Source organism: Tiliqua scincoides, chromosome 1 (genome assembly GCF_035046505.1).
Source record: "Tiliqua scincoides isolate rTilSci1 chromosome 1, rTilSci1.hap2, whole genome shotgun sequence".
Classification (NCBI taxonomy): domain Eukaryota; kingdom Metazoa; phylum Chordata; class Lepidosauria; order Squamata; family Scincidae; genus Tiliqua; species Tiliqua scincoides.
Window position 1 is genome coordinate 16,575,366 of NC_089821.1, and position 27,174 is coordinate 16,602,539.

Below are 27,174 nucleotides of genomic sequence, written 5' to 3' on the forward strand. Positions count from 1 at the left end.
AATAACGTGGTTCAACAGGTGGAACTTAATAGTTAGAATAGAGTTGCCCACGTGCATTGGCGTGCACCCACGGCATACTGCAGAAGACAATCCAAATTACATTGTCAGTAAATTTCACTGAAAATATGGAACATACATACCACATTCATAAGATGCATAGGAAAAGACATGCTGGAGTGTAGCAGTACAGAGCCATCAGTGATACCCAACAGTCCAATCCTGTGCACATTTACAGGTTAAGCCTCATTATTTCCTTCCAAGCACTCAGGTGGATGGCAAAAAATGCACTATAGCAAATCAATTTGAAAAACAGTTTCTTTGCTCTGGTGATTTAAAAACAGCCTTGCTGATCTTTATGATGTAAGATAAGAGTTATTAAGAAGACAATTATCAATCAGTCCTCCTCCAAGGGCTTAGAAAGGCCCTTCACTCAGCCCCTCCCTTCACCAATGCAAGGTGATCACCTTTCTTTCAGGGGAAAGGGAGGGGTCACCTGGAGAGAGAAGGATTGATGGATTGTCAGCCAGCTGCCCTCTCTCTCTCTCTCTCACTCATTAAGGAGGCTATTGTTAAAGGACTGTTCAGTTTTTTAAGCTGATTTTAACAGGATGCATTTTTCCCCTTCTCCAGGGATCAGCACATTCCTTCTCATTTGCAGTGGCCATTCCTGTTGAGTCAAATCCGTGTATAAATAGGCTGGACCTGTACTTAAAGGTCTGTTCCCTTTAAGCCAGTTCCCCATTAGGGTCAGAACTTCTATTTATTGTTACTTCTACTTTGTTGTTCATCCAGCAGTGTTCTTTTTTTCTCATAAATAGCACATGAGGGGTGGCACAAACTAAATCAAAACTGTGGTGCTGAGCAGAGGGCTTTAACATTTTGCCCCATTGCATTTCTCATGCACATATGTTCCCATGCTACTTTCCTGATGAAAAGGGCCTCCATTGATGACAACAGAAGTTTTCTTCCCTAAAGTAAATAGCATCCAGGAGGCACAGGATTCTGATCAAAAGCACAGTGGGGGCAAAGTGTTGAAACCTGCCTAAATTCCCCCCAACTGTGATCCTGATCCTGTTCACAGGACCCAGCAAGTGCTATTATTTACCCCCCAAAAGGCACAAAACTGCAGGGTCTACACAAGAATATTTTGAGGCCCTAACTCCCAGCAAGTGACCAAAGGATGAAATCATGAGAGAAAATGATGCAGAAATTGCTCTACAGTAGGAATAGTCCACTAGTCCTATACAGAACACAGAAGCTCTATACCACAGTCCTGTACTTCAGGTTCCAGACACCGCTAAAATGCGTAGAGAGCATCCCACTGAAAGTTCTGCATGTTTGACTCAAAAACAACTGTAGCAGGTTTGCATCAAATTATCAAAGCAGGCAGATAGTATATCCTCCTTCTCAGAAAATTATTTCTTTTCTTCAGGAAATATGTGAGAATCCACGCTTTATTATTGGTGGAGCCAACAGGACTGACATTTGTCAGGGAGAACTAGGTAAGGAAGCCTTTCTTATGAGCTGTTATGGGTTTATGATAACTTAGCAATTTAATTAATCAAGAGTATTTTCTAATATTGCTCTGAAGTGTCATTGATTTAGGGCACTCCCAGATGGGCTCCTTGTAGTGCCCACAGGTGGCCAAACTTACTCCATGTAAGAGCCACATATCATAAACTTCAGATGTTTGCGAGCCAGAAGACTAATGTTTGAGAGCTGCAATATCTGAGAAGCACTTAAATGCTTAAGGGCACAATCCTGGAGAGGGGATGGGCTGGCGCAAATCCTAAAGCACTTTCGTGCCACCAGGAGAGGAGGGAGGTCAGGCACACAGATGGTAGCTGGCCCAAGCCCCACTGAACCAGCAGAAAAGGTAAGCCTGTACTGGCCTAGCTAGGTCCATGCAGGGACCTGGTGTGTGTGGGGAGGATGGGGAAGAGGCTTTTCCTGGGGGAGGGTGGGCAGTGGGTGGGCCCGTGGGTGGGCAGCAGGGCCAGGATCTGGCACTTATTTGTCACTCCAGCTCATGGAGTTTGGGGTCAGGCCTGTGTCTTGTGGCCTGTTGTATCTGGGCATGCACTTCTCAAAGTAAGTCAGAAAAGTAGGACCATGTTCACAAGTGTGGTCATTGCACTGCTATATTGCTCTTATCAAAAGAAAAAAAAAGTTGGATTATCTGCATTAATAAATGTGACAATCTAAGCATGAGGAAAATACAGGTGGACAACAGATGGATGATGATGTCAGAGAATGAAGTGTGACATTCCTAGCATAAACACCCCAACCTAAAATACATTGTTTCAGAGGAAAAACCTGTCCACATTAAGAAATATGTTCTTAATATTGCATACAGATGCAACCTATTTATCCACAGATTATCTGTGGATTTGTCTCAACTTGAATGGGGTTGGGGGAACCGAAAGTCATACACACCTTTGCTTCCTTTGCCCTGCAATGTTGTCTTGCTCAGTTTTCAGGCAGCCCAAAACACTGCAAAAAGGCTCTGCCTGGCACAGGCAGGGAAATAGCCCTGGAAGAGGTTCCCCTTGCCAAGGAACAGTAACACTCTTGGAGCCCCTGAGCCAGCAAAGAAGCTGAAGGGGGGCAGAAAACCTCTGTAGCCAGAGCAGGGCAGGTGCGTGGGTGGGCTGGCTCACACACACACAGGGGCAGCATCCCTTAAAAGCTCAGTATCTCACCTACGAAAGAAGCAGGACAGGTGGCAACAGTGAGGGCTGAGTACGGAGGGGGAGGTGAGGGGATTGCTTTAAAAAACCCAGGGAGTGTTTGCCAAATTCCCCTCCCCCGCATGGTGCAGGCTCTCCTGCTCCAGCCAACACAAACAAAACAGCCCAGCAAGCAAAGCATGAGATTTAGGCTACGATCCTCTCCACACTTTCCTGAGAGTAAGCCCCATTGACTACAATGGCACTTACTTCTGAGTAGAAATGCTTAGGACTGGACTCTTAAAAGGTCAGCATCCTACCTGCGCAACCTCCTGATTTTAGAAATGTGCTGTGTATCAGAATGCCAGATGCAAGGGAGAGCACCAGGATGCAGGTCTCTTGTTATCTGGTGTGCTCCCTGGGGCATTTGGTGGGCCGCTGTGAGATACAGGAAGCTGGACTAGATGGGCCTATGGCCTGATCCAGTGGGGCTGTTCTTATGTTCTTACCCACACTTTCCTGAGAGTAAGCCCCATTGACCACAATAGGACTTACTTCAGAGTAGATTCACTTGGTGGAACAGGACTGGCTCCCCCTTATTTAATTATTTCTTTTATTTTAATTTAATTATTTATAATTATTTATTTTAATTTGCTTGATGATGTCACTTCTGGCCATGACATAACTTCCAATGGATCCTGGACAGACTGTCATTCTAAAAAGTGCATCCCAGTGCTAAAAGTTTGAGAACTGCTGCAATGAGGTGTTAGTAAGTTGACATCGGGTGTGTCTATGTGACTCTACAAGTTTTCAAAATCACTAAAATCAGAATTTGGAGAAATAATACCATCATGTTATATATCAATCAATGCGTAATTTCATGTAGAATGCAATGAAACAAACCACATTGAAATATCTGTGTTCTATCAAAAGGTACAGCCAAAAAACCAGTGGGGGCGGGGCGATTGTACATCACCACGCCCACCACCTAGGGTGTTGCCCCACCCACTGCATGGGGTGACACGCAGGCCTCCCGTACCGGGTGACACAAATCCCAGTGACACCACTGATCGCGCTGAGTCACGGAACGGAACTAACGCGGATAAATAGGCTCCACCTGTATATCTATTTGCTTTTGTTTGAATTAATAATTCCCCTTTTCTGTACATTATAAGTAGGACTGCTGAGCACTTTGATTGGTAGATTAAACTATTTCTGTCCAACATTACATGCATGCAACACAGATAAAATGTGTACACCTGTGGGCCGGGCATTTAAGCAAACTAATATTTGTCTTTCCCTCCAAATAACTGGAGAATTAGAAAGTACAAGGGTTTCAGCTTTTTTCAGATATCATTCTTAGATGTGATGGCTGGGGTTTCCCAAGGTAAAATGGGGTTAACAATGTAAAAAGACACAATGGAGACACCAACCAACAGCTAGTAGGAAGAACACGATGCTAGGATGAATAAGAAAAATTGATGTCCCCATGCTAAATACAGTATGAGAGTGACTATTTAAGAGCTGAATTGGTCATGCCTGCAAATACCTGGTGTGGCCCTTTGTTGTTGTTTTCTTTAGTGAGCTGGTGGAAGCTTGAAATGTCCTGAGACTGCAGTGTGGGGGCAAGCAGTGTAAACTTTTTGCCCCCACAGCAGGCCGTCATGAACCCTGCAGGTGTGCTCTGATATCCACAGCGGTTCTGTTCCGGAATCCCTTGCAGTTAAGTGAAACCGCAGATACCCAGGATGCCCCCTGCCCTCCAGAGACAAAGGGGGCTGGTCTCCCCTCGCCTCCCCTCACCTCCAGAGGCTTTCTGAGGCCCACAGAAGCTGAGCATCACTACCGAGGGCCTTAGAGTGACCAAAAAAGCAAAAAAATAAAACCCTACAAGTTCCAGTTTTACGATAAAACCAGAAGTGAGGTTTTTATTAGAAGCCCCAGGGAAGCCCAGCTCCGTTTGTATCCAGAGGGGGCATGTGGACGGGGTGTGGGGGGGGGCCACAGATCCGATCTGTGGATACCTGTAACCGTGGATGCGGCATCCACGGATATGGTGGCTCCCCCGTATTCTTAATGGTTTTCGAAGGAATTCTCTTCAAATGGTTTTCAAAGGCAATGCACCAGGGGTTCCACAATCAGAGTGGAAGCTTCAGTAGGGGGCAGTGTTGCAGCCCCTCAACCTCTGCCATAGTATTATGCCATGTCAGGCCCCCTCTAGACTGTGGTATACCTATTTGTCAGCATCTGATTTGGCCCCCAAAAGTGTCTCTTACAGTTAGTACTGAACAGGTCATTTTTCCTGCTCCATTTGCTTTCTCGCAGGTGATTGTTGGTTCCTGGCTGCCATTGCTTGCCTAACCCTGAACGAAAAATTGCTGTTCCGCGTCATACCACCAGACCAGACATTCATAAAAGATTATGCTGGAATCTTTCACTTCCAGGTATGTGGGTTTGATCAGACACAACACAGTGTCCCTTTTCACAGGTCAGAATTCTCACTGTAACCACTGAAGAATATTACTTTTCAGGGGTGGTCAAACTTGCTTAACCTAAGAGCCACATAGGATAAACTTCAGATTTTTGAGAGACACAGTATTTCTAAGAAGCATTTAAATTCTTAAATATATTTACTCATCATGAACATTAAACATATTTTAATCCATGGACTCTCTATTCATTCCCAGTAAATAATTATAAAGCTTGAAAAAAATTATTCATCTTTTATATTAATTGTGATGCCCAAAGGAGGTCAGCCAACATATTTCCACAAGTTGCATATTATGTGTCAAAGAGCCCCATGTGGCTCGCGAGCCGTGGTTTGGCCACTCCACTATATAAGTATGACACAGTCCCTCACCAAAGGCTACTGAGAAAACTCCACAGTCAGGGAATTAGAGGGCTGGTCCTCTCATGGATTGGGGACTGGTTGAAGACCAGGAAACAGAGTGGGTGTCAATGGACAGTTTTCAAAATGGAGAGAGGTGAAAAGCGGTGTGCCCCAAGGATCTGTCCTGGGATTGGTGCTTTTCAACCTCTTTATAAATGACCTGGAGACAGGGTTGAGCAGTGAGGTGGCAAAGTTTGCAGATGACACCAAACTTTTCTGAATGGTGAAGACCAGAAGCAATTGTGAGGAGCTCCAGAAGGATCTCTCCAAACTGGCAGAATGGACAGCAAAATGGCAGATGCGTTTCAATGTGAGTAAGCGTAAAGTCATGCACATTGGGGCAAAAAATCAAAACTTCACATATAGGCTGATGCAGTGTTTCTCAAACAGTGGGTCTTGAGCCAATTTCAGGTGGGTCCCCATTCATTTCAATATTTTATTTTTAATATATTAGACTTGATGCTACTATAGTATGTGACTGTGTTTGGGGAAATGTTGCAGACCTGTACCTTTAACAAGTTACTATGTATATTCTTTTAACAACGATAGTAAATGGGACTTACTGGGTAAGTGTGAGTAGCATTGCAGCCTAGGATTGTTAAAAAAAGTTTCCTGCTTGATGATGTTACTTCCAGTCAAGACACCACTTCCACTGGGTCCTGACAAATTCTCATTCTAAAAAGTGGGTCCCAGTGCTAAATGTGTGAGAACCACTGGGCTAATGAGTTCTGAGCTATCTGTGACAGATCAAAAGAGAGATCTTGAGATGGTGGTGGACAACTCGATGAAAGTGTTGACCCAATGTGCGGTGGAGGTGAAGAAGGCCAATTCTATGCTTGGGATCATTAGAAAACTTATTGAGAATAAGACTGCTAATATTATAATGCCATTGTACAAATCGATGGTAAGGCCACACCTGGAGTATTGCATCCAGTTCTGCTCGCCACATCTCAAAAAGGACATAGTGGAAATGGAAAAGGTGCAAAAGAGAGCAACTTAGAGCCCAATCCTATCCAATCTTCCAGTGTCGGTGCAGCCGTGCCAACGGGGCATGCACTGCATCTGTGGTCGGGAGGCAGCAACTGAGGCCTCCTCAAGGTATGGGAACATTTGTTGCCTTACTTTGGGGCTGCATTGCAGCTGCACTGATGCTGGAAAGTTGGATAGGATTGGGCCCTAAGATGATTACTGGGCTGGGGCACCTTCGTTATGAGGAAAGCCTACAATGTTTGGGGCTCTTTGGTCTAGAAAAGAGGTGTCTGAGGGGAGACATGATTGAGACATACAAAATTATGCACGGGAAGGATAGAGCAGATAGAGAGATGCTCTTTTCACTCTCACATAACACCAGAACCAGGGGGCATCCACTAAAATTGAGTGTTGGGAGAGTTAGGACATACAAAAAGAAAATATTTCTTTATTCAGTGTGTGGTTGGTCTGTGGAACTCCTTGACACAGGATGTGGTGATGGCATCGAACCTAGACACCTTTAAAAGGGGATTAGACAAATTTCTGGAGGAAAAATCCATTATGGGTTACAAGCCATGTTGTGTATGTGCAACCTCCTGATTTTAGAAATGGGTTATGTCAGAATGCCAGATGCAAAGGAGGGCACCAGGATGCAGGTCTCTTACTGTCTTGTGTGCTCCCTGGGGCATTTGGTGGGCCACTGTGAGATATAGGAAGCTGGACTACATGGGCCTATGGCCTGATCCAGCAGGACTGTTCTTATGTTCTTTAAGTATGTATGTATCAAAAATATATGAATATATGAGAGATCTATTTCACTACTACAAATTTTATCATAAATAAATAAAACCCAACCCCCTAATTGCAAAAGCTATATCGTGTCAACCAGGTCTTGGTCAACAAGCCACACTGAATCTTTTTTCTTACACATTTTATCACAATAGATTCTAATCGTACATTTCTAATCTTTGTTCAAATTTCAGTTTTGGCGTTATGGAAGCTGGGTAGAGGTGGTTATTGATGACCGCTTACCAACATATGGCAAACATCTGGTCTTCACCAAATCCTCTCAGCAGAATGAATTCTGGAGTGCTTTGCTGGAAAAGGCCTATGCAAAGTACTGTACTTTTCTATTCTTAATGCTCTAACTGTATACAATTTCTTGTTTACTATCTGGGGTGAGAGGCAGAGGTGCACTCATATAAAATAACGGTATGATTTCACAAGTAACCAAAGGCACAGATCGTAATGAAAATAACCCTGTTTTATTCTGAGGACTTTTCAAGCTCGTACTCTATACAAGTACTGTAACAAATTTCCTTCAACTTGTTAGGACAACACTGCATGGCAATGTGGGTAGTCTGCCTCCTGTACCAATCAAGTCATATACTGGGAGAACTATCCATGTCTCCTTAGAATGGGCTCCCATTTGAAGAGCCATTGCGTCTGTTTTATTTGTCTGCTTCAAAAGCCCTTTTGAAGCATTCACATGCCTGCATTCCATTTGAATATACCATATCCACACAAAGATAGTATGAACATAGTGTGTTCAGCGGTATGTGCATTATTAAAATTGATATTATTAAAACAAATTTGAATCAAAATAATGCAAATTCTTTAGACATTTGAGGGCGTAATCCTAACCCACTTTCCAACACCGACATAAGAGTGCTGCAGCTCTGAGGTAAGGGAACAAACATTCCCTTACATTGAGGAGGCCTCCATGAGTGCCACCCAATTGCAGGATGCAGCACATGTCCCATTGGCACAGCTATGCTAGTGCTGGAAAGTTGGTTAGGATTTGGACCTGAATCTTTCAAGTAGTGGCTCCCAAACTGTGGGACCCACTAGTGGGTCGTGACCAGATTTTTGTTGGGCAGGGTCACCAAAGGGTGACTGAAAGATCAATAACTAATTGCCTCAAGCCCTGAGGCTATTTATAAATCAGATATTATAGCTGCTAATTACCCTTAAAAGAGCTGAACTTCTGCAGTTTGCAAAATAGCTGCTAACTGCCCTGCAAGCAGCTAAGCTCCTGCACTTTGCAAACATATGTATGTATAGGGAGAGAAATGTGTGAGAGTCTTTTTTCTGGTTATTATTAAATAGAAATATAAATAAATAAATATTTCTTTCTCGCTCCCCTTTTTAAAAAGTCTTGTAAACCTAGGTGGGTCCTGATGGGGTGTCATTTTTAAAAGTGGGTCCTGGTGCTAAAATGTTTGGGAACTACTGCTTTATAACAAAAATCAAGAAATTCAAAGATCATCCATGCACAGATGAGTGAGAATCATCAGCATTATTTATACTGCACCTTTTTTCTTCTTTCTCTCCAGACTTCATGGGTCCTATGAGGCTCTGAAAGGAGGCAACACCACAGAAGCTATGGAGGATTTCACAGGAGGAGTGACAGAGTTCTATGAGATAAGGGATGCTCCTAAAGATATATATAAAATCATGAAACATGCTATTGACAGAGGGTCACTAATGGCCTCCTCCATTGAGGTACTTCCTGTAAACTGCTAGGAATTTTCACACAAATATAATTAGCTCTGAGTCATCATGGCATGAAGATTCCCTCTGGTTATTTCATGCTGCTTATATTCAGCAAACACATACCAAGACAGTGATCCAGCAATGGAGAAATATTGGCTATCAATCAACACCCATACACAATAAAGCCCTATAGAGGGTTTATTTCAGATACATGAAAATATCTTTTGCTTTCCCTACTCTGTGACTTCCAGAACATACAAGTATATGAATTAATGGAGAGTCATGTATTAATAGAACTGGTGATCAGTGTTGGCATGCTAGCACTGAAACTTTCTCGCCAGATCAGAAGCTACCTGCATTTATCACTTAGGTTAAAATGTTGTTTTTCTCGAGCATTGAGAAATATTTGAGTTATTAATTTTGTTGTCTTGGGGCTGACCCTTGCGCAATGTTCTGTGCTTAATTGTATATTTGTCATCGTTTATTACTATTGTTTTTAATGCTTTATTTTGCAAGCTGTCTTTAGCAATGTTATGATGGAAAGGCCAAATCAATATGTAAATATGTTAAATATAATAAATATTCACAGGTTATAAGCCATGATGACTAGTTGCAAACACCGGGTTTTAGAGGCAGCCTATCTCTGAATGCCAGACACAAGGGAGGGCACCAGGTTACAGGTACTTTGTTGTCTTGAGTGCTCCCTGAGGTATCTGATGAGCCACAGTGAGACACAGAAAGCTCAACTAGATGTGCTCTTGGCCTGATCCAGTAGAGCTCTTCTGATGTTCTTATGAAACTTATGATACTTTCCAGCACTGACATAAGGGCAATGCAGCTCTGAGGTAAGGGAACAAACATTCCCTTACTTTGAGGAGGCCTCCATGAGTGACACCCAACTGCAGGATGCAGCACACGTCCCATTGGCACCGCTATGCCAGTGCTGGAAAGCATTGACATAAGTAGTTAATATTGCACCCTATGGCAATTGAAAATTTTAGAAGGAAAAGACAGAATAGAGCACAATGAATGCATATTGAAATAAGCCAAAGCATCAGCATCAAGGTTGCAAGCTGCAATGGGTATGTGCCTGATTTTAGAAGTAGGCTACCTCAGAATGTCAGATGCAAGGGAGGGCACCAGGATGCAGGTCTCTTGTTGTCTTGTGTGCTCCCTGAGGCACCTGATAGGCCACGGTGAGGTACATGAAACGCGACTAGATGGACCCTTCCATTCATTTCAATATTTTATTTTTAATATATTAGACTTGATGCTACCCTGGTATGTGACTGCATATGGGGAAATGTTACACATCTGTACTTTTAACAAGCTACTCTGTATATGCTTTTAACAAAGATAGTAAATGGGACTTATTCCTGGGTAAGTGTGGGTAGGATTGCAGCCTAGGATTGTTTAAAAATTTTCCTGCTTGATGATGTCACCCACTTCTGGAGGGTCCTGACAGATTCTCATTCTAAAAAGTGGGTCCCAGTGCTAAATGTGTTAGAACTACTGGTATAGATGAATGGTCACATCAGAGTAGATTTAACCATACAATCGTACTTACTGTAATTATGCAATCTGTTTCAATAATAGAAAAGATTAAATTCAAGTGCTATCCTGAAAGCTCTGACATTTTGGCATGTGGGGAAAAGGAACTGGAGTAATCAAAATGGTTTTTTCAACTTTTATTGCTGACTCATGCTATGTTTCGGTTTCTTATAGTCCCCTTCTTTCCTTTCCACATTCTCTCTTTGTGACCTAGGATAATACAGGATTTATTTATGGATCTGCTCCTCAAACTAATCTTGGCTTATTAATTGCCCAAATGATGAAGAATATGAATGACCTTGAGAATAACTCAGCCCAAGGGACAGAAGACAGTGTGACTCGGGTTTGTCATCTTCAGATCCATTAAGCACTCTCTATCCACAGCAACCCTGCCAATTACACAAGTCTCTACCTGAGGAACCTTAAAAAATTCTGAAAGCTTTGCATTGAGATATGTATTTGAAAGAGTGGAACAACAATGAAAGGATTGTTTAGCTATATGTGCGATCCTAACCCACTTTCCAGCAACGCATAACGGCGATACAGCCCCTCGGTAAGGAAACAAACATTCCCTTACTTTGAGGAGGCCTCTGTGAGTGCCACCCAACTGCAGGATGCAGCACACAACCCATTGGCACCAGTGCTGGACAGTGGGTTAGGATTTGGGCCTATGTTTTAGATTAGCAAAGATAAAAGTGATTCTATTCCCCTAACAAATGAAGAATTAAGTGCAAGGCCTAAAATCCTATACTAATCCGGGAAGCTGTTTTTTCAGAACATGTCTATTAACAAAAATGCAGTTCCCAACTTATTTCTAAACATGTTCATTATCAAGTTTTTTTAAATACTCTTGCTTATATTACCTTGCTAACTTCTGGTAAGAGGAGCTACAGCATTTATTGCATACATAAATAGCTTATTATAAAACATCACCACCAAGCCTTCACCCATCAGTTTGCACCACCTTCTCACACTGCAGAAATAATGTTGCAAGAATTCATTGGGGGGACAATTTGGTGAATTTGGTGTGGTGAATTCTTATTTCATCGGTGCTCGTAAATATGCACTGACTTCTCAATTTTGGCGTCTGTGGCCTAAAAAGTACAAACTCTTCACTTATTATGTTAATCAGACATTTTCTTAGGCAGAGATAAACTTAAGGCACAATCCTAACCAGGTCTGGTCAGAAGTAAGTCCTATTTTGTTCAATGGGGCTTACTCGCAGGAAAGTGTGGTTAGGATTGCAGCCTTAATTGTTTATTAAGCTCTAATCTGTCAGAAATAGATTCTTAAAAGTAGTACTATAGTACTACTGAAGTAGGGGAGTTATCTATTTGTGCTTGGTTTCATCTTTGGTATACCTCCAAGCAAAGTGAAATTTTTACAAAGATAAAATGGAGAGTACATTTCCACACACAAAGAAGTCTTTCTGTAACTTCCATGCCATTAGGATAAGTGAAAAGGAAAACCACTGCTCCCATCCCCATTCTTCCTCCTAACCCTAGGCTACTGAAGGGGGATGCTGTTGGAGCATACACAAAGACAGCAGATATCTGTCCTGGATTTCTTACTCTGTGCTACCAACCCTCCAGGAATCAGCATCAATTTCTAGGTGATCCTGAAAGCAATCCAGATAATTTTAACAAGATTTGGGGGTATTTTCCATGTTACATTATGTTGGGAAAAAACAATATCCAGAAATAGCTTCAGTGACATTTAGCAACCCTATCAGCGCTTGAGAGCACAGAGTATGTGCTTGGGAATTACTTCAGTAAATCTGAATTAAGAGTTTGCAAAGCTTCACACATATCTTGAACTGGACCACTCTTATTAGAAATGGCAACGCTTCTGCTTTCACCTTGCCTTTATTAAGTCACGTATGTGTGGACTTGCTCTCCCCTACAAATCACTTTGGGCAGAACGGAATGGGTAGAACATGTTGCCCTTATAAATAGTCTGCACAGCTGTCATCCTTAACTTGTTTTCTCTCTATTTTACAGAAGGTAGTTCCAATGCTGTTTGAGAGGCGCATGACTAATGGACTGGTCACAGGACATGCCTATTCAGTTACAGGTTTGGAGGAGGTTAGCATGGAATTCATTTTTCTTTACATACCTACGAACCAGGAATGAATTTTGCTAGGAGAAAATGATACAGGGCCCAATCCTATCCAATTTTCCAGTGCCAGTGCAACCATGCCACTGAGGCGTGTGCTGCATCCTGTGGTGGGGAGGCAATCACAGAGGCCTCCTCAATGCATGGGAACTTTTGTTCCCCTACCTTGGGGCTGCATTGCGGCTGCACTAGTGCTGGAAAATTGGATAGAATTTGGCCCTCGGTCTCTGTACTCAGAATAAGCAGTTAAGCAACTTTTTTGGAAAAGGAAAGACTAGCTATTGACTGGCAGCAGTGAAGGGCAATGAAGTAAATAAACTGCACTTAACATTAGAAAACTGGTGGTTTGAACAGACTCCGTGGATAGTTGTATACATTGTGCTAATTTGTTTAAAGTGAGGGTACTTTGCAAGTTCAAGCTCATTATTTGTTAAATTAATTATGTTTTTCCCCCTTCAAGACAACATTTAAAAGAAAAAAGATAAAACTGGTGCGGCTAAGAAATCCTTGGGGGCAAGTTGAATGGAACGGAGCTTGGAGTGACAGGTGAGTACAAAGCAACCTTGCTGAAACCCACAGATTAATTTGATGAAGGAAAATAGCTCCGTTTCAGTATAAGTGCTTCATTTTGCTTCATCTGCAAGTATGCACTGAAAAGTTAATGTTCTCTTGTACAGGACTTAGTGTTTTGTTTTTTTCAGATATTCATCTTGCTACAGAATTTTACAATGTATCCCAAAAGTCTGATATACTTTTGTTTTGTGTAAAGCACCATGTACAGTGATAGCAACAATACACAGATATTAAATATATATTAATTAAAAATTATAGACATGGTTCAAATAAAAATGAAGTTACAATAAAAGAGAGTTAAGCATTGCAAGTCTCTTTCTTCCACAGGATCTTACCTTATCTTTTCAGATGAGACAGACACTGAACAGTAAACCTAAAACTAAGTGATAGTCTTCTCACTATGGTTAACAGAGCATGTCTAAAAATAGGATTTTATAATATGCCAGACCATAAGTGCTTGGTCCAGTTAAATATAGTACAGTTTCATATCCAATTATGAATAGAAAAAGAAGAATTTCACATATTACATATGGGAAGATGGAAAGGTAAGAAATTTAATTCAACCTTTTCTAACCTAATGAAGGGTGAATCTTTAATTCCCAGCTCAACTGCTAATTTGACTGTTAATTTATTATTTGAGAAGCAACAGGCATAATTTTTAATCATTTGTGTATTGAAAAAGGTACCTCTTCACTATATTGCAGTTCAGATGAATGGAATGTGATCGATCGATCAGAGAAGACCCGCCTGCAGCATAAGGTGGCAGAGGATGGGGAGTTTTGGTAAAGACATCCATTTTTTGCCTGTTAAGGAATATTATACCTTTTCTGCAGAAGAGGAGAGTTGGCTACCAGTCACGGGTCCAGCTGGTCAGGCTAACCCCTGAACCCTCAACACCAGTGGTAGTGCCCAACGCAACATCAGTTGGACAGTGTTTACATTTTCACAGATGCACAGATCTATGCACCATGAAGTGCCCAGTGGAAGACTTTTTCCCAGGACCCCATCAATATGGCACTAGAATTGCAGAGGAGTTTTGTGTCTATGCTTTAAAGCAGTGGTTCTCAAACTTTTCAGCATCGGGACTCACTTTTTAGAATGATGATCTGCTGGGACCCACCGGAAGTGATGTCATTAACCAGGAAGTGATGTTATAGCCAGAAGTGACATCATCAAGCAGGAAAATTTTTAGAACGCCCATAAGACAAAATCAAATTAATTCAGGGCCCAATCCTATCCTACATTCCAGCACCAGTGCAGCTGCAATGCAGCCTTAAGGTAAGGGAACAAATGTTCCCTTATCTTGAAGAGGCTTCTGTGATTGCCTCTCCATCACAGGATGCAGTGCACGCCCCATTGGCATGGTTGCAAAGGCACTGGAAAATTGGGTCCTAATTAAATAAATAAGTAAATTAATAAGTTCAAAAATTTGTTTAAAATAAAGAAGAACCCTCTAACCCTCCCAGGGTCCAATCCTATTCAACTTTCCAGCACCGGTTCAGCTGCAATGCAGCCCCAAGGTAAGGGTGTGACAAATGTGACAAATGTGAAGGGTACCTCTCTGTGACTGCCTCCCCACCACAGGATGCCGCACATGCCTCATTGGCATGGTTGCACCAGCACTGGGAAATTGGGTAGGATAGGGCACACAAGCAATTACTGATCTATTTTTTTTTATATCCCCCAAACATCCCAAAGGCTGCAATGCTATCCACACTTACCTGGGAGTAAGCCCCATGGACTATTGTTGTTAAAAGCTTATACGCAGTAGCTTGTTAAAAGTACAGATCTGTAACATTTCCTGAAATGTGGTCACATACCATGGAAGCATCAAGTCAAATATATTAAAAATACAATACACATTGAAATGAATGGAGACCCACCTGAAATTGGCTTGTGACCCACCTAGTGGGTCCCAACCCACAGTTTGTGAAATGCTGCTTTAAAGCATACTCCTTACCTGCTAGATAGCAAACAATATCCCCCCCACACACAAAGCTAATCTGTACATCAGCAATCATTAAATGAATAGCATATTATAAGTATTGCTTCCCTGCTTTCTCCCCCATCTCTACTCTAGGATATCTTTTGAAGATTTCCTGAGGTATTTCACAAAACTTGAGATTTGCAATCTCACCCCTGACGCTTTAGAGGTTGATAAGCTTCAAACATGGACGGTTTCAGTCACAGAAGGGCGGTGGGTGCGAGGCTGCACAGCAGGAGGCTGCCGAAACTATCCAGGTAACTTAAAATTAGGGCTGCATTGTTGATTACATTAGTTGGTTGGATTAAGACAATGAATAGTCCTTTAATAGGTGCCCTGGTTTCAGGGGCATAGCTAGAGGGGGTGCAAAGCACTAAGTTTTGCAGCGAGCCTTTCTGCAGTGTGCAAGAAGACACTCCCATTCAGAGCCAATGCCTCCGTTTTGCTTCCACCACTCAGAATGGCTGCGAAGGAGAGGGTTCACTTGCACACTACCATGAGGCTGCCTGCAAACATAGTGCTTTGCACCCCCTCTAGCTACGCCACTACCTGGATTAATCAGGCAGCACGCCTCTTCCAACTCCGATTCCATGAAAGGAATTTCTTTCAATAAATCTTAAGAAAAAATATGATAAATACTCCTAATGTTCAAGAACAGCCATTTTCAACCACTGTGCCATGGCATACTAGTGTGCCACAAGTGGTCCACAGGTGTGCCACAGGAATTTTGGGAAAGATCATTTATTAATAGAGCCAATGGGGATGTGAGCCCCCCACTGGCAGCATGGTGCAGTCAATTGTCAAAAGCCTGATGGTGTGCCTTGACCATTTTAGTGCCTTGTCAGTGTGCCACGAGATGAAAAAGGTTGAAAATCGCTGTTCTAGAACTAGCAAGAAGGCCAAAGATGATATTGGTGGAGGGAATGGAGGGAATAGCTCTAGTAATAAAGCAGACTGTTTTATTATGTTATTCCAGAACCTTGCTTTGAAAAATGTTTTGTAATTCATAAAAATTACTTTTAACCTTTGGGGGGAAAAGCGAGAGTGAAATTGAGGAAGATTCTTTCTTCCTGTAAAAAATAGCTGTAAAAATAGCTTTTTCAGCAACATAGAACATAATTTAGAGCTCAATCATATGCATGTCTACTCAGAAGTAAACCACATTGTGGTCAATGGGGCTTACTCCCAGGTAAGTGTGAATAGGATTGCAGCCTTAATATTTTGGGGTTTTGCAGACACATTTTGGACCAATCCTCAGTATCGTTTGAGACTCCTGGAAGAAGATGATGACCCAGAAGATGACGAAGTGGTGTGCAGTTTCTTGGTTGCACTAATGCAGAAAAACAGGAGGAAAGAACGCAAGCTAGGAGCCAACCTACTCACGATAGGCTTTGCCATCTATGAGGTATTCTTTTTACCAGATTGCTATCTATATTCTCAAGGTTAGTTGATGTCACTGCACAGAAGAATTTAAAAAGTGCATACAGGTGGGGCCTCTTTATCCATGGATTCAGCATCAGCGAATTTGCCCCACCACTAATGCTGAACCCTTAGATTCCGTCCTGCCCCCCGCAGACCCCCGAGACATGACCGGAACAAGGTTCTGGCTTTCTTTCTTTTTTTTAAGGTTTTTGTTTGTTTGTTTGTTTTTTAAGGTTCTGGCTTTCTGAGCCTCAGAGAAGTTGCTGGAGCAAAGCTCTGAAAATTGTGGATTTTGTTATCCGTGATTTTCACGTTATCCATGATTTTCAGTATCTGCAAGGGGTCCAGGAACAGAACCCTTGCGGATAAAGAGGCTCCACCCATATTGTATTTTATCCCTGTAAATATCAAACTTTGTAAAGATGCCAACCAGGCTAGAATGTCTTCAGAAACATATGAAGCATATAAACATATGATAAGCATATGATATTGTCATATTTGCCAGCTATATATTGGGTTATTGCTTTCTGAGGATTGACTTCAGCCAAGTCCTAGAAATGTTTACCAATCATCTTTTTCTGCAGGCTTTGTATGCTAATAGCAGTTCCATAATCTAATTATCTGCTGATTTTTCACCATACAGGTATAATCTAATTATCTGCTGATTTTTCACCTTCCATTTTATCTCAACACAATGAGAAGGGCCCTTTCAAGGAAAAACTCCAAGGCAAGCGACCCCTCCCTTCCCCCTGGTGCACAGGAGAGAATGAAAAGGGAGGTGATTATCACTTCAACTTTGCATTATCTTGCTGCTCCAGGGGACAGGAGAGGTTACTTGCCTAGGAGTGAACTTAAGCCCATGGAGAAAGAGAGAGATTGATTGATTTACTGCAGCTCCCCTATTTTACAATGATAAACAAGGCTATTTTTCAAAGGAACGCTTTTCCTTTAATTGAAAGGGCCCTTCTGAGAAAATGGATTTCATTTATTGCAATTTTTGGCATCCGTTCTGGACCATCATTCATGTGTCCACCTGTATATTTTTAACAAATACTGTATAGGAAGCTGTACTAACTATACTAAGTCATAGCATTGGTCCATCTTGCTCAATACTGTCAGCACCATCTGGCAGTCATTCTCTGGGGTTTCTCTGGGGAAATTTTTCTCTGCCCTACCTGGGGATGCTAGGGATTTAACCTGGGACCTTCCTCATATAAAGCAGAGGCTCTACCACAGAGTATGGCAGTTCCCTCCAGATTTTTCTTGAACAACATGCCTATAATGTTTTAAATCTATGCTTGGTTCTAGTCCCTGCCATTTTTAGAACTCTGTAATGGTGACAAGAATTATGGACCTCTTAATCTATGATGCTGTTTCAACCAACTATGCTATAGCTTCATAAAGCAAGCCATTGTCTGATTTTGAAAAGAGTTGGTGATCTGATCATGTAAGACCTTCCTTGTTTGAAAATTGCTGCACTTTCAAAATCAGGGGATGAAAACATGACATTTCTATACCACTTTAGAGGGCTCAAAGCACTTCTAATACCTTTTTTGTATTCACTACAATTCTTCGAAGTCAGACAGATAAGAAGTGATCATTCTATACTATACTTTTCTAAGGCTGAAATTCCATAAACACACTTACCTGAAAGTAAGCTTCTTTGAACAGAATGGAACTTATTTCTTAATAGACATGCATAGGTTTGCCCCTATAAGACTATGGACCTAGAGCTATCTATAGCAGACATTTGTCAGAGCTCTGGCACTGAACGACAAATATAAATGAATTTGCAATAATCCATAAGCCACACTTTTCTAATGGTAGTTCTACTTTTTTCCCCAAGGTGCCAAAAGAGGTATGAGCACAATGGAGAAAGAAGAGTGGATGCCTTTATGTAACATTCTCAAATTTATTTTATTCTATACTTTAAAATGGGCGTACTCGAGGGTTTGTGTGGTTATTTAGTTGTAGTTATAAATTGTAGTTATACTTCTGAAGTTAAAACTTTGTATCTGTTATGTGATGAGGAAGCTTGTTGGGATATAGTGATATTGATTTTAAGGTATAAAATAAATTTTTGCCTTACTTATAAGTAGACACAAATAAAATTGCACTGCAAGCGTTACTGAACTCAATGGAAGAAAATTAGATCCAATTACAGGTTGAACCTACTTATCTGTGGATTTTATATCCGCGGGTCTGACTCAACGCAGGTCCCCCAAACGTTTGTTTGTTTGTTTGTTTGTTTGTTTGTTTGTTTGTTTGTTGGCATGAAGCAAACCCATGTTGAGCCTGACTTGGCCCAACCTGAATCCTCTGAAGTTGAATGGAGCTGTGCTCTGATCACCTCTGGAGGGCTTTCTGAAGCCCACAGAGGCCGAATGCATCCACCTGCAGCCTCTGCGGGGTTCAGAATGGCCCTGTACCACAAAAAAATGCTACTTCCAGTTTCCCTTGGGGAACTGGAAGTGACGTTTTTATGACTTTTAAGGCATTCTGAGGCTCAGGGAAGCCCTCCCAGGCCTCAGAATGCCTTAAGAACCATAAAAATATCACTTCCAGTTTCTTGAGGGAAACCAGAAGTAGCATTTTTTTCAGGCTATGGGGCCATTCTGAGGCCCACAGAGGCTGCAGATGGCTGCATGCAGCCTCTGCAGGCTTCTGAAAGGATTCCGAGGCTGACCGGAGTGCAGCCTCAGCTGCCTTTGGATAGTTTAAAGGGGTCAAAACCACGGATTTCCTTATGCATGGTTTTCGGTATCCATGGGGGGGGGCCCAAAAACAGAACCCCTGCAGATATCAAGGCCCATCCTGTAGATGCTACATGGGAGATTGAACAGATTATCTCATGCCTTGTTTGCTCCCCCCCCCCCCCAACAGCAGCTGAATGGGAAGAATGCTAATCTGAAAAGGCTCTGGAGGAAGGGGAGTCTCTTTCTGTGCTATTTCTCTGACCTAAGTTGTCCCATCCACTGAAGCTACCATTAGCCTCATGCTGCTTTGAAGTTAATTAAAACATACGCAGGAAATTGTGATCATGGATCTCCCACCACACTGTGTCTAGTTGAGTCTTTAGTTATAGTTAACCTTGCCAGGATTGCAACAATAGTATTCTTCAGTGTGATGTATTTCAGAGTTGTTGCCACAGCTTGTATCCCTGCTGCACGATGTTCCCTGTTCTTGCTGGCAATTACTGGCTTTTGCGTACAGATGCAAGGGGACAAGAAACACTTGCCCAAGGATTTCTTCCTCTACAATGCCTCCAAAGTCAAGTGCAAGACTTACATAAACATGCGAGAAATTGCTGAACGCTTTCGGTTGCCTCCAAATGAATACGTCATCATCCCCTCCACATATGAACCTCACCAGGAAGGAGAGTTCATCCTCAGAGTTTTCTCAGAAAAAAGAAGTCTTTCAGAGTAAGTAGAATACCCATGCTTTCGTTTCCAAAGATAAAAAAGAACAACCATAGCATAACTACCACCATAAGACGGTGTGTAGTGATTCTGGAGTTGGACTTAGACTTGGAAGATTCAGGTTCAAATCCCTGTTCGCCCATGAAGCTTCCTGGATGACCTTGGATAAGTCACTAACTCTTAGCCTAACCTATCTGACAGGATTGTCATGAAGACAAAGCATTCTTTTCAACTCTGAAAGGAGGGAAGGAACTGTGTACACCATCCTGAGCTCCTTGGAGGAAGGACAGTATAAAAATATGAAAAATAACATTTTTAGTATTCAGAGTGCTTCACATTGATGACCTTAGTATTTTTGTTGGCAACCTTCAGTCTCGGAAGACTATGGTATCGCGCTCTGAAAGGTGGTTCTGGCACAGCATCTAGTGTGGCTGAAAAGGCTGATTCGGGAGTGACAATCCCTTCCACACTGGGAGCAAGTGTAGTGTGTCCCTGGTCTGTCTCCCTGGCTGTGGGCCTTCCTTCTTTGCCTCTTTGCCTCAGACTGTTGGCCAAGTGTCTCTTCAAACTGGGAAAGGCCATGCTGCACAGCCTGCCTCCAAGCGGGCCGCTCAGAGGCCAGGGTTTCCCACCTGTTGAGGTCCACTCCTAAGGCCTTCAGATCCCTCTTGCAGATGTCCTTGTATTGCAGCTGTGGTCTACCTGTAGGGCGCTTTCCTTGCACGAGTTCTCCATAGAGGAGATCCTTTGGGATCCGGTCATCATCCATTCTCACGACATGACCTTAGTAACTACTACAATAATCCTATAAGGTAGATTCCTTATTATCATCCCCATTTTTTACAGTGGGACATAGGAGAGGATGGGGCAGTACTGTGTGGCTTAAGGCTCACTGCTACTGAGTTCATGGCTGAAATACCATATGAACCTGAATACCCCAGATAATGCACTTGGGGTCAAAGGTCACTTTTAATAATTGTGTTTGGTCCATGTTTTCTTTTTTCAAAAGAAATAGGATGAGGGCCTGCAAAATGCCTTGCCTGCCATTACCAAAACTGTGGCAACAGGAGGAGCCTTCAGCACCTGCCAAGGTTCCATTCCAGATAAGGCAATTGTGTGAGGAGCACAATGCTGAACTTGGAAACTTCATCCATGCCACTTAGGGTTTATTGGGCACAGCAGCGTCTTTATAGTGTAGGGTTTATTAAAGAATCTAAATGTTGGAATTTTAATACATTGGATCTGGACTTGATCCAAAATATTTTTTAGAGGAGAGGAGCAGAAAGAAGTTGTTAATGTGATAATATTACTGTTATATTGCGGCAATCACCAATGTTTGTTGATACTTATGTCCTTTTGAACAATTTACCTGTATCTTGGAAGTTAACAGCAAAACGGATTCTCTGTGCCCTCATGGTACCTGAAAGATTTGCATTAAAATATTGGAAAATAAATGTTCTCCTACAATTAGTCAATTGATTGAAGACTTTGTGAATTTATCAACTTTTGAACACACACATAACGACTATGAATGGATATATTTATGGCCATTTGAAAGCTTTTCCTAAACTTCCTATTGTGTGAAGTATGTCATAATATAGATGGCTCAAATATCTCTATAATATACATCCTTTTCTTTCTTCTGTTTTGAAATTTGATATACTGTATCTTGTTTTTTTCTGGTTTGTTTGTAATACAAATTTTGCATCTGTATTTTGAACTGTATTTCAATGTATATTTTCTCACTAAAATTTTTTTTAATCTTGTTTTTTGTTTTCCTTTTTGCCTTTCCCTCCCCCCCACCCCATCCTGCTGCTATCTTATAGGGAAGTTGAAGACAAGATTCAGGCAGAACACCTTTCTGTGAGTACATTCTGTATGAAGTTTGTTGAAGTCCTTGTTCTTTCCTTTCTGAAGTCACACAAAATAGTATTTTTATCACCCTATCAGTTCGTATTGCCTGTTTCTAGTCTTTATTGCTATTATGATTGCTGCTTTCTAGGGAAAGGTGATCATACTGGAAACTTATAAACTTTTTTTGAAGCTATATTATGAATAGCTCATCTGTGCTTTTATAATAATCACAATCATAATCATCATAATCATAATCATAGTACAAGTATTTACATACCGCCTTTCTTGGTTGTCACATTTCTCCTCTGACTTTAATTCAAGGCAGTTTACATGGGCAGGCTGTCCTAAACCCCCATAGGGATTTTTACAAAGAAAGGTTCTGTCTTTCAAGAACCGCACAACATTTCAGATGGATATTTTCTGGTCTGGTATCACTTCTGGCCTTCAGTTGCCTCCCATGCAGGCTGACAAGCAGCATCTCTCACTTGAAGAACAGGCAAGACGCTTCTTTGCTCACACCAAAGAGCAGGTGGAATAACTGCTTCAAGGTCTCACTGTTCACGGAGCTGCCAGTGGCCTCAAACTGGTGACCTTTGGATGTTATCTTCAGGTTAATGGAGGCTCTACCCGTTAGCTCTACTCATTCATGCTTTTATGCATGAACCACATGCATGGCCCACTTTAGGGTGATGAGAAGCCTTCTTTGGGCTGGCTTGGCAATTCTGAAAAGGATGAATCAACTTGCAGAACGTATTTTGTGAAGATGCTGCCAGTTTGTGATCTAATTTCATTTCCCCCCCTCTAATTCCTCTCTTCTCTTTAGCCAATCATCTTTATTTCAGACAGAGCAAACAAAAACAAGAATCTGAAAGGTGGTGAAGGGCCTAAAACAGACAAGAGAAAAAGCACAGATAAGAAAAAGAAAAATGATGAGGTGCCTGTATCCTCAGCATGAGGAATACTGAGTGTGTTCTAATGAGCATGATGAAACAGCTAGGCTTTGCACATGGGTACCACGAGCATGTCTCTTCTGATTCCATGCTTGCCTCTTTGGATGCTTTTTCAGAATTATCCCCATAGAGAAAAATGTACAAAACAGTTATATCAGAATTGCAAGCAGAAGGAGGCACAAAACCTAAGCTTGGGTTGACTTGCCTTTCCCAAAAAATTCACAGTCCAGCTCTGCTGTATTGTCTTCCTTGTGCATGGAATCATACGCATTGCATGGAAACTGGCAGTGAGGAGGAGAACAGGGAATTCTATAACACTGCAGGGTCATCTTTCTTTCTTAGCGATCTCTTTGTTGGGACGATCCTACATGTGGTTTAAGCAAGAGTGTTCTGTCATATAGTGTGCCTAATTCTAAATAAGCTTAAAAAATGACTAGCTGGCCTGAGGTAGGGATGCTGCAAGCATTGAAATGGCTCAGCTGAATAGAAGCAAGATGAAGGGTCAGTGGACTTGGCAGTGCACTGAATCAGTTATATACTCCTGCCTACCTGCCCCATGCAGTGGTGCTGCCTACTGTCCCTTTGTGATGCACTCTAAGGTTTTGGACCTTGTTGGCATCCTTCAGCTTCGGAAGACTATGGTGTCATGCTCTGAATGGTGGTTCTGGAACAGAGTGTCCTCTCCAGTGCGCGAAGCCTGGGTAAAGTAGGTATGGAGGATAGGCTGTTACCCATGCAGCAAATCCCCCCTCTCCACGTCGCTGAAATGGTCCAATGGAAAGGCAGAGGCCAATACGGTTGGTTCCAGCAGCGTCGCAGGAGTTGCCAGAACGTGACTGTGTTCAGCCATGAACTGCCTCAGGGACTCCGGCTCCGGATTTTGCCTCGAGGTTGACTCCTGAAGCCTTTTCCATAACTGGATGTAGCCACAAGGCAGTGGAGGTTTGGGATCAGAGTTTTTCTTCTCTCAGTTGAGCTGCCTTCCCAGGCTGACGAGTCCCATCTACCCAGTGGCTGTTTAGTCGCCTCTTACGACAAGTACAGCCAAACTAAGGGTCTATTCTTATCCCCATCCCCCAGGGATTTAGACCCCAGGGATTTAGGTTTTGGACCTAAGGTGTAGCTTATGTCTTTAACAGATTCGTTGCTATCTAATACATTGGGGCCATTTTCTACTGCTTTCTTGAAAATTTTGTTTTATAGTTAGAGCATGTTATTGGTGATGGTTGAAAAAGCTGCAGTTTACCTAAATTATTGTCATGCCTTAAAAACAGCACAATTCTTTTCTTTGATAATCTGTCAGTTTATCAGTGAAAGTCTCTAAAGCTATCGAAATGCTGACTCCTTTGTATACTCTCTTTCATCCTCATGGTGGCACTAAATTTATTTATAGGGGATCCTCATTATCTGAGGGTAATGAGGACTGAAAAATTGACTTGGTTAGAGATCCATGGTTAGCAGCTGTTTTTTTTTTTCTTTTCCATAATGGGATAGGGTCTGATTGGGACTGAAAGATCTGAAATGCCCTGCCGCAGTTTAGTTTGAAGGTTTTTAATATATATGACTATGAATTATGTTACCATACAGATGGTTTTTATTCTAAAACCTTTAAGAAATGTTTTGTTAGGCTCTGCATGATGTAGGATATGTTAAACGCATTCACTCATTGAAACAATTATAAAAATAAAAGTGTCCCCTGCCCCCGCTATCTCCAAAATAAAACTCTGTTTTCATTGTTACACTTACCCAGACTCCCATTCCCTGTAACAAGGAAGGACTGAATTTAAAGGTACATTATGGTAAATAATCACAATATTTTACTTACCATCTCTTAACAGTAACTGTCTTGGGTTTATTAGATGGATAGAGGAAGGGGGGGAGAAGAGCAGTAGAACTAGGGGGTTCAGAACACTTGTGTTTTGCACAAAATACAAGCATTTTGTGCAACAATGTAGAAACTGGATGCACAGTGCACAGAGTCTGTGCAGTGATTGATTCCCTGCATGTTGTGGATGGCAAGACTAGACAACACAGAAATTTTGAAAATCCACAGAATCTCCAGGTTCTCATCAAAGGATCCTCATAAGTGTACGAAATTTTTAGACAGTGTTGCTCAATAGATTGGACTTGTAATTGTGAGTTTAACTGAGAAGCAGATAGTAAGGACCCCCTGTAAAGCATTTCTTGCCCGTGCTGCCACCAAGGACAGAGCATATCTTTGCTCCTCACTGTTATCTTCATAACAACCCTGTGAGTTAGGTTAAGCCTGCCCAATGAGGAGATAGCCAGGGAACTTCTTAAGGGAGCTAACCTGCAGTTCACAGGTTAGCACAAGAGGGAGTGCTAGTTTCTTGGCTGCAAAACCCGCAAGGGTATTTTTAGTTATGAGAAAAAAATTCTGATGGTCATCTTCTCTGTTTTTCTGTTTTTAGTATGATGTGCATTTAACTTAAAAAATTTTTAATTTTGTTTGCACAGGCAGTGTTGCTCTGTTCTGTTTCTGCTGGCCTTTGACCATATTAATGAATTGAGCTTAGGGTGAGAGAGAGAATGCATGCAGTTAACCCAAGGTCACAAAGGAAGCTTAATGTCTGAGTGGAGAATTGAACCAGACTTCTAGTCTGAACACATACACTACTTTTCTTAGCAGGCCATCACCAAATACAGAGATGAACATAAGAACAGCCCCACTGGTTCAGGCCATAGGCCCATCTAGTCCAGCTTCCTGTATCTCACAGCAGCCCACCAAATGCCCCAGGGAGCACACCAGATGGGTTGGGGATAATTGCTTTTGATAAAGATTCTACATTATTCTTTCAAGGCATGTAGGGAGTCAGGTACCACTGTGTGTCTGACAGTAGAGAGGCACACTGCAGTCCATGTGCCACCTTATGGTCAACAGGCAGAACTGCAGATTAGATCACAAGGGATTAAAAGTGAAATACAGGTGGAGCCTATTTATCTGCAGGGGTTCCATGCCCAGACCCCCCCCCCCCCACGAATACTAAAAACCACAGATAACAAAAGCCACAGTTTTTGCAACCGACCTGAGCTCCAAATGTGACTGGAGCCGTTCTGAGTGTCTGAGAGGCCTCCAAGACACAACCAGAACAAGGTTCTGGCCACGTCTGAGATGTGTCAGGTTAATCCGCAGTTTCAGAACCCTCAGTGAGGCAAATCAGTAGGTGCCAAATTCACAAATAAAGATAACCCACCTTTCAGTGAAGTAGAAAAGCTTCATTAAAAGCAGATGGATTTTTCTACAAATTTTTTGTCACAACAGTAATATTGAAGCTCTGTCAAATTTTCTTTAGCTCAAAAATACAGTGCCATCACTCATTTTTACCCTGATGCAACTTTATTCAGCCTTAATACTAGAACTTAGTCAACAACATAATCTAACAGATTAAAACATAGTCAACAACAATGATATAACCATTTTCTGCTATACAAAATTGGAGTGTACTCATTTGAGTGGAACAAGGTAAATGAAGTACAGCAATTGTTCTATGCAGTAATGGAATCATGCTTAGCTTTACATGAACTGACTGCATCTAATTTTCTGAAATTGCCACAGAATTCCATGCCCAGAATCTTTAGGACCACTGCATCTCTCTTGTGGGGAAGAAGAGAATATCTTGCATTTTGTTTCATATTCTGTTTGTTTCTAGGCTTCTAAATTGCTTTACAGTTCTAAAATTGAAAGTATTCACTTACACCATAGCTCAGTGCTCAGCTACTAACTAGCTATGCTTACCTTCCCCTTTCTTTTCTGCAGGTAATAGGCCCTGAAACAAAGGGCTGTTTTCTGAATGACAAAAGAATGCCTGTGTTTGAAACCAAGAAAATATTCCACATCTGATTGCAGTCTGGCCAAAACATAAATCTTTCTGCTCAGCAAAACAAATCTATTGCACCAAGAGAATTTGAACAATAAAACTATACTTTAAATACAGTAGTCAAACATGGAAAAACGTAAAATTTGTATCCTACTTTCTTTTCTATGTTCAGTATCTTGTCCCAGATTTGTCTACATAAATAAAATGCGAATTTTTTTTAACCAGAAGGTTGCTGCTATGGAAAATCTGACATAAAATCAAATGGTATGCATAGTTACTCAAACAGAAGCCCCATGAGTTCAGTGGGGATTTTTCTGAAGTATGCATAGGGCTGCAGCCTGAGAAAGGCTCTGAATAATTTCTGCAAAAAAAGAAATTCCTATAGTGACCAGAAATGAAGGAATTAGAAGAGTCCTTCTTTGGAAAAAAGAAAGGAATCTGGA

The 27,174-nt window shown here is 41.8% G+C and overlaps 1 protein-coding gene across 1 annotated transcript in view; it reads left to right on the plus strand.

Moving 5' to 3' along the window:
- CAPN3 (calpain 3) overlaps positions 1 to 27,174 on the plus strand; it is a 37,956-nt gene that overhangs the window by 1,148 nt on the left and 9,634 nt on the right. The window contains exons 2-14 of the mRNA XM_066630953.1: positions 1,433 to 1,502; positions 4,995 to 5,113; positions 7,512 to 7,645; positions 8,865 to 9,033; positions 10,790 to 10,918; positions 12,576 to 12,659; positions 13,151 to 13,236; positions 13,968 to 14,045; positions 15,344 to 15,504; positions 16,483 to 16,652; positions 18,516 to 18,527; positions 19,883 to 20,091; positions 21,915 to 21,951. Coding sequence (XP_066487050.1) covers positions 1,433 to 1,502; positions 4,995 to 5,113; positions 7,512 to 7,645; positions 8,865 to 9,033; positions 10,790 to 10,918; positions 12,576 to 12,659; positions 13,151 to 13,236; positions 13,968 to 14,045; positions 15,344 to 15,504; positions 16,483 to 16,652; positions 18,516 to 18,527; positions 19,883 to 20,091; positions 21,915 to 21,951 — 1,458 coding nt within the window. The remainder of the gene's footprint in view (positions 1 to 1,432; positions 1,503 to 4,994; positions 5,114 to 7,511; positions 7,646 to 8,864; positions 9,034 to 10,789; positions 10,919 to 12,575; positions 12,660 to 13,150; positions 13,237 to 13,967; positions 14,046 to 15,343; positions 15,505 to 16,482; positions 16,653 to 18,515; positions 18,528 to 19,882; positions 20,092 to 21,914; positions 21,952 to 27,174) is intronic.